The 12344-nt window shown below is 40.1% G+C and overlaps 1 protein-coding gene across 3 annotated transcripts in view; it reads right to left on the bottom strand.

Moving 5' to 3' along the window:
* Nucleotides 1–6066: 6066 nt before the first annotated feature.
* GLCCI1 (glucocorticoid induced 1) overlaps nucleotides 6067–12344 on the bottom strand; it is a 47584-nt gene continuing 41306 nt past the window's right edge. For 2 of the 3 annotated variants that reach the window (XM_081882121.1, XM_081882120.1), the window contains 2 exons: nucleotides 9608–9728; nucleotides 6067–8565 (listed from right to left, as the gene is read on the bottom strand). In XM_081882121.1, the coding sequence (XP_081738247.1) occupies nucleotides 8214–8565; nucleotides 9608–9728 (473 nt within the window). In that variant the 3' untranslated portion in view covers nucleotides 6067–8213. The remainder of the gene's footprint in view (nucleotides 8566–9607; nucleotides 9729–12344) is intronic. The other variant, XM_081882122.1, reaches the window with a different exon arrangement.

Below are 12344 nucleotides of genomic sequence, written 5' to 3'. Positions count from 1 at the left end.
AACGATATTTTATTATCCGCAGTGGAATCAGGTTGGCAAGAATGTGTTTTAAGTCCTGGCCAACCTGAGATCAGGGAGCCTGTGCATTGATTAAGGTGGTTTCAGCTTCTACAGTGCCACAAAGAAATCTGGTATTCCACCAGTGTCAGGTGCCCTGCCTCAACAGCTGTTCTTCACAGTTCAGGATTTCTCCTGTTTCTTGATGTATGCTTATAAAGATACATTGCTCCAGCAAAATAAAGCACATTGGAGCTGTTTTGGTGCCCAACTGGCAGCTTTGTTCTCTAATCAACTGATACCCATGTACACTTACAATTGTTAAGTAGGTGGTTTGGATGATGTTAGCCAGTGCCTGCATCTCCATCCCTTCTTGTGATGAAGACTGGGACCAGAGAAGCTCACTCCAGCCAATACCGCCATTTTGGTAGGCACCAGTTCATTACTGCCCGAGCTGTCTGGTGACACAAAAGAGCCAACGTTCCTGGTTCCCAATCTCCATCTAGAAGGGGAGTATATCAGCCTTTGAAAAAGTCTTATCTGAAACCTTGACCAATTCACTATTCCCAGATGAAACAAGCATGTCTAACAATAGATCAAGAACTGCAAGGTTTTTTAGAGTCTCTTATTTGGGGATAATCCCCTTCCCTTTTGCAGACAAGAATATCCTGAACTAAGCAACATCTAGCTCAATTCTGAGCATAGGAACTGAACTGAAAATAGGGAGCAATTTGCCATATTTGTTATGGAACCACGTCTTGAGACCAATCAGTGCTGTCTGAATATTCTGCACTTCCTGTTCCACAGTGCATTAGCGAGTTAAGACGTCATCTAGGTAATGCTACAGAAACATTCATTGCAACCTCGCAAGTACCACCATGGTTACTAAACCTTAGTTTACACCCTAGTCCTGATGCAAGTTCTATCAAGAACATTCCGTACTAATGATTACGAGAGCTGTACCCACATCTCAAGTCAACTGGGCACATGGAGATACTTTCTGCACAGAAAGTTGGATGCCAGGAAACCCTGCAGAGAGTTAATGTGAAGAACTGAGAATGGCCTCTGAAGGATAACAGGCTATATATAATTACTCTGCAAAATAAAATTCTGGAGGAGAGCTTAGGCAGTTGCTTTCTGCTGTTTGCAGTCTCTTCTGGAGGTGTAAACACACAGCCAAGGAAAATGCAACTCAGAAGCATAATTGGAGTTTAATGTAGGTGGGGGTGAGTATTCCTCCCCTTTCTCTTCAAACAAAAGAATTTCCTCTGGCATGAAAATATATTTCCTGAATTACTTTTTCTATTGATATTCTTCCTTCATGAATTGTTGATGCTTAAAAAAAAATAATCAAATTTAGAATTCCAGTATTATGTTGGCCACCGGAAATGTGTTCAAAAGCATTATTATAGAGGTATGGAGTCATGTTTCCTCCTGTATACTAGAATTCAGAGTCATTCAGTGAAGCTGAATGTTGGAAGATTCAGGAAAGACAAGAGAATATACTTCTTCACAAAGGACCTAGTTAACTGGTTTGCTCCCACACAATGTAGTGATGACCACCAAATTGAATGGCTTTTTTAAAAAAAAGGATTAGACTCATTCATGGCAGCTAAGGCTAAGTTGTAATTCCACTGTGAGTCAATTTCTGGGAATTACAGGTGAGGAGAGGGCACTTGCACTCAGGCTGGTTGGCACCATGAGAACAAGATGGGTGATACCCAACTAAGACATTCTCCAAATCAGATACATGGAATCCATGTATACATTTAAGATAATGGGACTGATCAGAGTATGACTTAGGTCACATCCACACCATTTAAAGCACCATTATACCACTTTAAACAGTCATAACTTCCTCCCAGAGAATAATGGGAACTGAAGGGTGTCAATTGGCTGGAGCTGGTTTACACAAAGAGATTGTAGCTTACCTAGTCTGAGGTTTGCTTGCTTGCCATCTTCTGTGGTTTGGTGAAGACTGTTTCTGGTGCCTTGCTAGGCAGATGTTTTCTGTGATAAAACTTTTATCACAGCTCATTTCTTTGACACTGTGACAAAGTCCATTCTTTACTTAGAGAGTTACTTTAACTGCTGTAAGCTGCCATGAGATATGCATAGGTGTTAAATTCTCAAATAAAGAGGTTGCCCTCTTGGATGAGCCAAACTTAACTGCTTAACTGCGTTGCTCAGTTTCCAGGCCATTTTTTTTGGGGGGGGGGGGATTTTGATGGGACACTGGGACAGATGATGGGATAAGTGGCCTTAGTGTGCTGCAAGCTTTTCATTCTGTCCTCTCACCATTGTCTCCCTGCAACGATTTCCCCTCTTCTATCACTTTCCAAAGCCAGTTCAGGGTGAAGTTTCAAATCACTCGATTTATTATTTATGCTCTGTTCAGAGCGGCTCAACATGGGCACACACTAAACAAAGGGGTATATTTTTTAAAAAGCACACAGGTTAAAACAACCATTTAAAAAATGAGAGCAGTCACCCAAAAGGCAACGAAAGGCAACACTAAAAATGAGAGTTTTGTGTTTTTTTTTTAAAAAAAATGGTGAAAGGAGTTCTAACGGCAAGGCTGACAGGGTGTTTCTTCCAGTACAGTATTCCAAAGGCATAAGACCAACACTAAGAAACCTTATGCTCTTACGATCACTATTTAACGGGTGAAGAGGATGGTAGAGAGCATCTCCAAAGTTGATCTTAAAACTTGGACTGGCCAATATGGAACAATTCTTAATGATGTCAGATGCCAGTGCTTCATAACCCTTTTTCTCTATGGACCACTTGAAAATTGCCAAGAGTCTTGCCAAAACACCAAATTGGTTTTTCTGTTGGTTGTGCTAGATGCTGTATGATTTTATTTTTACAAACACACACAGCACAGGCCACCTGAATAAAGCTTTGGAAACACCATCCTAGACTATTTAAAGCAGGGAAGGGGGAACCTCAGGCCTGGGGTTAAATGTGGGCCCCCAGCAGCCCCGTTTAGCTGGCCCTCTAGACTCTCCCCAAGCCAAACCCCTCAGTAGCCCTGCTCCACACCTGAAACGTTTCTTCCTGGATGGAATGAACTCTGATAATGCCTTTTGCTTGTCTGGATGGGGAACACAGAGAAGGGAGGGCGTGTGTACACACACACACACACACACACACACACACACACACACACACAAACACAGAGTAGCCTAATGCACAGAGTTAAAATTTCATAGAACCATAGTTGGAAGGGATCAGAGGGTCAACTAGTCCAACCCACTGCAATGCAGGAATCTCAACTAGACCAACACATGACAGATGGCCACCCAATCTGCTTAGAAACCTCCAATGAAGGAGTCCACCACCTTCCCAGGGAGCCCGTTCCACTGGCAAACAGTTCTTACCATCAGGGAACATGGGTTGCTCCACCCACTTTTGCCACTGGCTCCACCCACCACTGGCATGCAGCCCCCATGGGCTCATGTGACTCATGGGCTGAAAAAAGTTCCCCATGCCCGATTTAGTTTCAAAAGGCGAAACCAGCACCTTAAACTATATAGAGACGGGCAGCCAACTAAGTTGAGAAAGACAGATGATACATGCTGATCAGAGCACACAAGTCAAGCCTGGCTGCTGTAATTTGGATTCCTTAGGAAGGAATTCTCTCCTATGGGTGCCCCGAGTGCTCTTGGGCTGCCTACCGCAAGGGAGGTCTCACATTGAAAGCTCACAACTGTCCTTTCCTGCCTTCTGTTCCTCCACGTTCAGTCCTACCCTATCTTAAGGCCCCCTTTGGGGAAGGGATAGTAGGTTTCCGCCCTCTTCCCTTTCCAGATGTGAAGGTGATGGTCCTTCCCTAATAATTCATTTTTTTCTCAGCTTCTCTAGGATTCTGAAGTTGGGGTGGGGAAATTGTTTGTGGCCAGCCTTCTGTCAAACCAAAGCACCTGCCTGGCTAGGCAAGTCCTACTCTGCTACCAGAAGAGGACCTTTCCTATTAAAACAAGCCTGAAAGCTGAGAAGATTGGCTACATCTATAGCTTGAGAGAATGCAAACTTCATCTGCCTTATTTGGTACTGTTCCTCTGACATCATTGCTCTCAGGTGCATGCAGGGAAGATGGGAGGTCACATACCATTGTGTTAACTAGGTTGCAGGCCTTTCCCCACCCCTTCTTATTTATTGCAGTCGCATTCACAAGTTCAACCCCACAGCTGTTGAGATGGAACAGGTAATGAAAAGCAACCAAACTATAATGAGATACAAGTTGCTCCCAGAATTGCACCAAAGAGCAAAATACAATGCAGACACAGCCATGGATTAATCAAAATGATTATACTGCCATTGAAGCATGTTACTGGAATATTTATATATATAGTAGGCAAGAACTATCCACTTCAGAAATTAAGTGGTTTCCAGCTGTAATGTTTTAAGAGATATGGAAAATAAGGTTTTGAATTAAGTAAAAACTAATGGTGAGGATTTGAATTTATAATTTGAATTGGAATATAAGAAAGGGAGGTATGAGGAGGTCCGGAAAATAAGTTAAAAGAAAATAGGTAAAGGGAAATTTTATGTGTTTTTTTAGTTGTTTTTATATTTTTCTTTTTTTTGTATTTTTGTATTTTTGTTGTTTCTTTTTTGTTGTTTTATAATGTATTATTCTGGAAAATTTCAATAAATATCTTATTTTAAAAAAAAGAACTATCCACTTCAAATGCAAACTAAAATGCACTCATAGTAGGAACACAAGTACAAGAAAATGTTACTGATTTTTCTCAAATTTATGGTGTTTGAGTCACTAAGTGAAGTGTGTTCAAATGAGCCAATACTAAAAGCTTACTGGAAAACATGTCACAATGTTAAGCAGAGTTTTAAAGGGTGCTGAAGCACATGATGACACTTTCCCACGTATATAAAAGCTGTTACACTGGGGAAAATGTGCTTTGCTGAAAAATGATAAGCAAACTAGGTTATGTTCTGTAGCTTCTCCTAAACAGTAGAGGTTCTTGGAATCTTTAATATGTTAGAAGACATTTGGAATAGTCCATTTTGATATGCTACTCCACTCCTGAGACTGAAGAGAACAAGTTGCGAAAAAAGTGAGCCAGTTCCGTGCTATTTGTTAAAGTCATGATAAATGAAATCTACATCATCGTAACAAGATGAATGGCCTATGAAGAAGGGAATGTTTTCTAAATTATTTAGTCAGGTTGGCACTAACCTTATTCCACTATGTACAGTGGAATGCAGTTTTTGTACCATGTTACAGTGGAAATAAATGATTAAGCGTGCAGCATAGTAATAGTTCAGCTACAAAAAGCTACCATTTCGATTCAATGATTAATATTGGACTTTACAACCACCTTTTCTGCAGATATATGCAAGCAGAGAATCCCACCTCTCAACTAGTTTCTCTTCTTCCTGCTGCAGTTTCCGTGTAGAAAGGGGAGTTTTAACACAGGGCAGCACTTTTTGTGATCCCTCAATCCCTCGGTTCTGGAAAAGTCAAAGACTACAGCTGATGCTTTTTCTGAATGTTCAGCTTCTAGACAGCTTTCAAAAGACAGACAACACACTACATTTTACAGGTTGTAGGGTGTTTTTTTCTAATAATTTTATTTAAATAAGACACAGGGACGTCTATACTGAAAAAATACAAAACAAAAGCCACACATTTCCTTGTGTAAAGCAATATTGTGGGGTAATTGAAATACTGTTCAGCACAGTGGCTAGAAATAACAGTACAACTATGTACAAAACTCTTGAAACAATATTTGACAAATTTCTACAGCTGAATGTAGGATATATTGGAGATCAACAACTGCTGGGAAATTTACATAGCAAAGCATTAGGTTTTAAACACATTTGATTCAGAGCCTTCCAATATGCCAAGGGCAAATGTGTGTGACAATTAATATTTAGTTTCTCGTGAGAAAACAGAACAAGTAATATCACTGTAAATATTGTTCACCAGAGTTCACTCTTGATCTAAAAAGTCACCTGATAGTTTCTCATAAAACCCTATAACATCAAGAACCGTGACCATGTATTTATATTTGGAAAAAAGAGAGAGGGTGAGAAGGTAGATGTACTGTCATATTCAACTTTAATGTAAAACTTCAAAGAACACACATTTAGGTCACAAGAAACTGGATGCTTTTTCCCTTACCCTTTATTAACATACAAACTATATAGTGCTTCCACCAAGGCCTGAGATTAGCAAGATTAAAGATGCCTGTTGCTGTATTAAAAAAAAATACTGTGAAAACAAAAGACAAAACAGATCTTTTAAGCTTTCCACTCTCCGCCTGCTCCTACAGTCACACAGCGACTGAAAAAGAGGCTGTCGGTCTAACTTCCTAACAGGTTATTACCAAACTCTTTGGTGATGAGAGGAAGGAAACTGGGCTTCATCTTGCAACAACATACATGTGCTGTATATTTCATTGCTTTTCTTAGGTACTTTTCACTGAGGCCTTTTTTTATTATTTCCCAAATTTCTTCCACAAAAGTAGTAGCGGAGAGAGTATAAATTGCTGCTGCAGCAGCTGCAGTCTTAATCTTTTCAGTTCCTGAAGAGGGGCAAGTCAGCTTTCTTAGAACAGGGTTGCATAAAAAGGTACTTCCACTGAACTGAAAGCACAGAGCTAAGAATATTGAGTGGGTCTCTTGCCTTTGGGGTCCCTCTTTGTATTGCAGGTTCATTCTCTCTGAAAGCAGCACTCGCACAGTTCCAGGGCTACTGTAATGTAACACTACTGGAGGCTTCTAAGCTATGCAGCATCTGGAAAGACAAGCGAATGCACTGCCTGCCCACCTTCAAACTGCAATAAATTTACCTGCCAATGGGCCTAAACCAGAGGGTACTAAGAAAGGCTTCGATTAGATATGACTTAAAAACTATTGCTTCTTTCTTTCTTTTTCTTTCTTTCTCTTTTTTTGTTTTTGTTTTTTTCTACAAAACCTCATAGCCGCTTTAAGAGATTTTTTTCTAAAGTTCAGATGCAAAATACCCACTGTACAAATAAAACAAAGTTCACCTATCATTGCTTGTCAAAAACCCGAGATAATTTTTTTTTTTTTTGCAACCAGCATGTGAATGGAACATTTCCTCCAAAAGAGAAACTAAACATTAATTAAGACTCCTAAAATGGTAACAGTAGCATTTCACGTCCTTATAACTTGCCAATGCAAACGTGTGAGGAAATTCCCACCCACCCCCTCTGAAACCTGGGGGGAGGGGGGGGAATGAATTTGCTGAAATTAAACGAAAACATTCTTGCCTTAGAGCCTCTCTCTCACACACGTCATGGAATGTTTCTTATGTGCAGCCTAAAACTGAACACTTTATTCACAACAGCTTAACAGTCATTAACTGTGCAAACACCTGAAACTTTAAAATGCCACAATTTACACGCTGAAACGATGGCAAATGCAACAGTTTAGTTTTTTGTTTTACTTGTAACCACATGACAATGTGATGCAGCACACCACAGATTTGCTGGTTCTCCTCATGTTCACCCATGTCCAGGGTTCGTATCCCCCTAGATCTGAATGCACTTTTTCCAAGAAAGTGGAATGTAATGAGGAAATATTAATGCATAAAATAAGGAAAGGCAGAAGAGTGATGATCCCTCTTTAGCTTTTTAGCTGTAAAATATTTTATATCCCAATGTGATATACATTCCAAGTTACCTGAGTTTAGACTTCGAGAGAAGTACCTGAAGCTAGGCCATATAGGGTGGGGACACTGTGCAACTGTTGTGGCCATTTTTTTTTTTTTTTTTGCATTGTATGTATTACAGAAGTTCAAAACATAAATACCTGGATAAATTGTAAACATAATCCTGAAGTACAGTATTTTCCATAGAATACAACAAAGCAAGACATTTTCTATTTAGACAGGCAACCTTTGTTTGATATAGAGCTTATTTATACTGTAGAATTTGAAACAGAACACAGGACAAAGTACTAATCTGGTCAAACATTCTATGAAATGCATAGTCTCCACTTAAAATGCTTAATGATACACAGATTCTGCAAGCATTCTGCCCCCCCCCCCCCGCAAACTCACACACAAACACAAAAATGCTGAATGCATTTTTGTCCCTGCCAAGAACAGTGCTGAAATGCAGAAAGATGCTGATAAGTAGCTTTGTTTTGTTCCAGAAAAGTGCCACTCATGCAGTTGAGTTTTAGACCGTCCCTCTGCCTTTGCTCATCTAGATTATCATCTAGATTATCATGTAATTTTGAGGAGAGGAGTGTTCTTCGGACTGCAGTTCTTGCAAAAGCTGTGGTGGCTGCTGCTGGGATGGCTGTTGTACTAAAACCTCTGTAGGGTCCATTGTGCTGGTGTCGTCTGACAGAGAGGAGAAAGAGACCCGAGATGAAAGCTGCTCAACAGTCAGAGTACTCAAAGCTGTGCTTTGACCAGAGTTTGGAGAGCTTTTGAGCATCAGGTCAGAAGCAGGTAGTAAAGGGCCCAGAAGTTTTACAGGACAGAAAGCTGATCCGGTTGGGATGAAATTAACCTTGTTTTTGTCAGGACATGAAAAGAGAGGGGCTGAGACAGGCTGACGAGTCCTAAAACAAAGGGGTTGAAAAAGAAATTAAAGTTACATACTTGAACATTTGCAGATAACTTAGCATGGGTTGGCAGTTTTGTATGTTGCTAGAATGTGAGTGACAAGAAATGGGATTATTTGACAAATGGGCAAACATCTTCCATATTGGTAGTCAGCTGACTGATCCACAGCAATAAACAATATACATGCAAAAAGCCACCAGAGAGGTAAGACTTTTCCACAATTCCCTTCCCTAAAGGATTCAGATGCACAAACCATATCAGAAATCCATCAATGTGCCGTTTATCAATAGAAAACTCACTGTAGCAAACACACATGAAATGATAGCACAATGTCCTTTTTTCTTTATCTCTATTTTGTCCAGCAAAGCATCTACATTCACTTTAGAATCCTCTATTAATGATCCGGAAGCATTTTTTTACCAGCATCTGGCTTCAGCTATTTTCCCAAGCAATATGTCTATGCCGTCCTAGTCTAAATTAGTCCCATGCTATTTCCTTGTAGAGCAAAACAGGAGAGAAAACTGGCCAAACTTTAAGATATTCCTGCATGTATGTACTTACATACTGTGTTCTCTCCCCCACTCCCCAAAATACATAGCTCAATTAAAAAAACCAAAACTCAAATGCTACCAAAATAACTGGTCACGGCTGTTATTCACAGCTTCAAAGGCTAAAAAAATAAAGCTGAACTGGTATCATTATAAAGACAGCTTTACTCATGCTGGAAAATACTTTTTAGAACACTGAAGAAACCATAGCTCTGCTTGCATTTCCTCCTCGGTTGTGCTTTTATACATCTGGGTCATGTGGTCAAGAACAAATAGGTTGCATTCCCGCCCCCGCCCCCCGCAAGCTGACAGCAACACTTCAACTTCTTGCCTGTGCAAAATTGGCAAGAGTGGTTTGCTCCTGAAAGAAGAAGAAGAAGGGGAAAAAACCCTCATCAGCTGGAGTAGTTTATTCATCTGCAGTTGAAAAGGTCCAGTAAAAAGGTTTCCTGCATTTGCAGATCCAGCTGATATAAAAGGCATTACTTACGACATTTCCTCAAAGACCTTCACTCGCTCACATCCCTCTGGGGGCTCTCGTTTGAACATGTAGCTGTTGTTGGGTTTAGGAGAGGAGGCATACTTGGGCAACGGTGAGCTACTCCCACTGTCTGAAAATTTAAAGCAGTTGTATTACTAGGGATTGAGAGTGCTTTTTAATTAAATTTGATTTCCAAACACCATGGCTTTTGCACAACTTCACTGCTAATGCCAGTTTGTTTCAAGTCACAAAGCTTCTTTTATTGCAGGCTATATCCAACACTCTGGTAGAGCACATTTCTCCTGAATAAAAGCTTTAGAGGAGCAGTAATCTACCATACAGCAGCACATAATGGGAGGATCTTTTTATCCAGAATGTTACAGACTGAATAAAGCAGAGCTGTAATCCTGGAAACAAATAAGTTCTTTATTATGCATTTCAAAAATGTAAATGATCAGGGCAACATGTACAGCATATGCAAAGAAGGGCAAGTGGTTAATGATAACATAAAGTTCCGTTGTGTCTTGTCAAAGCATAAACACAATAATTGGAAAGTGCTCGTAAGCAGCTTTTGAAATATGAAGCCATTAGAAATATTGTCCACAGTAATGTCACCCACAGAAAAGACCAAAAAGGAAACAAAACCAAGGGCATATATAATGCAGATGCTGATCTTCAATCTGCTGTGTATGTGAGCTTTGGAACACAGGAAAGGGCTATTCATTCTCTGCATCCCTGCTTTTCATGGCTGACACATTGGTACAGCTGTTCCTGGTAACCCTTCTTTCACCTTGGAATACCATTTATCACAACAGCAGAAACCTACAAAGAGCTCGGGCGCCATTCTACCTCCTAAAATTCACAACTGGACTTACATGAGACAAGCTGGACAGCACCCCTACATTCCTAACTGTCCTGCATATGTTTTTCAGACAAAGGCCTAAAACATTTACACTTTTTAAGATCAAAAGGCTGAAACAGGCACCTCTCAGAGCCTTTTTACTTTTTTCCGTATCTTGTGGTTATAAAGTCCTGAACTCACCAAAAGCTCAAATTTGTTCATACACTGTAATGGAACAGGGCTTTTTTAATTTAAAAAAAAGAGTTGCGAAGGAGTAGGCAACACTTAGCCTGCTAGAATATATATAAAATTATTATAAAGCTGAGGACTCATGATTTAATATTTAAAACACATTGTCATCCCCTCTTTAAGTCAACAAAGCTCTCAGAGAGGCTTGGAACAACCCACAGTTAAGACAGTCCCTGCCCTAAGGCTTACAATCTAAAGAGACACACAAGGCAAGAGGGAGAGGGGTTACAGTTCTTATGACTAGTTGTAAACCACTTTGAGAGTTTCTTTTTTCCTACAGATAAGCGGTATATAAAATTTCTTCAAGAAATAATAGTTGGGATGGGGACTTTCCAGGTATCCTGATGGAATGGCGGCTGTTAGGTGAGAAAGGGCCGTAGAGATTGATCTCTTTCTCATCCTAGGATACATGGCCACGTAAACAACATCAACACTATCTAGGGGAATACAGGACTGCATTCCCTCTATGGAACTATGAGTAAGTATTCCAAAACAAGTAGGAGTGTGAGGAACTGCCAACAACAACTTTCTAAAGTTCCCTGAAAGCTAGTAGTAAAAGCCATAAAAGGATAAATACAAGTTCTAAATGCTGCTGTTGTTTTTTGAAAAGTTGAGTGTCATTTCTCTTGCTGTTTTCCTTTCCCCCCTTAAATGTCTTCCTCTGTGGTTTCGAAATCAAAGTTTGCTCTGAGTAGACCCACAAAAATATCAGAATTGGATGGTTCACTGGAATTTGCTGGTAATAACTTTTTACCTATACAGCTCAATTAAATCATTCTAACATAATCCAGTGACCAATTACACTGGGTAAAGACTATGAAATGTCTACGGGCTCATTTCTATAACCTTCAGTTCTCTAACCATATATAGCACACAAACTTCCCTCCTTTCTTCCCTGTGTGTATTCAACCCTGTATGTTCCCTGAGCCCCCCCTTCAAGTATTCAAAATTTAATTTTTCACATAAAGCTAGTCCTAAAAAAACTAACCCTGGAGGAACCACAGAGTAGTGAGCAAAGTTTTCACTAACTTAAGAGGTGCTGTGCTCAACAGATGGGTAACAAACAGTGTCAAAGGCTGGTTGTTTTTTAATTTTTACTTATCAGAAGTGAAATTTAATTTAAAAATTCAGAAAGTAAAGGCTGAAAACCAGTATCTTTCTTTGTGGAGCAAGGTCTCAAAACTGAACCCTCCAGCTGTAAATAGCACATGGGGTCACCAAACTGAATTCTAATCACTGGCACCCTGTGGAGCTGGCACTTCTAATGCAATAAAACTGCTTCTAATCACACTGCAGGCCGGGCCCTTCCTCACCTCCCCTTCTCCACACACACAACAGGTGCCATTAACATTTTCTCCAACCCCTGCTGTGCAAGATCACTCTCCCATCCCAAAGCAGACCATGGGTTCCCTTTGCAGACTTTATGTTCATTTTCTTTTGAAAATTTCAACCTATTTAAGCAGCTCTTTATAGAAATGTAAAGTAAACAGCTGATCTGATCCAAAGAGCGGCAGTGGAGCCTGTGGTCAAAGCGCAGACTTAGACAGAAAAGAAAAGATGCTTTAGAAATGTAAAGCAGGTCTGTGTCTGGCCAGCAGGTTAGCTCTCCCCATGCTTGATCAATTATTAACTTCCATTTTTTATTCAGAAACACAG

Source organism: Podarcis erhardii (assembly GCF_964252035.2).
Source record: "Podarcis erhardii genome assembly, chromosome: 12".
NCBI lineage: Eukaryota > Metazoa > Chordata > Lepidosauria > Squamata > Lacertidae > Podarcis > Podarcis erhardii.
This window is presented reverse-complemented; position numbering and strand designations above follow the sequence as displayed.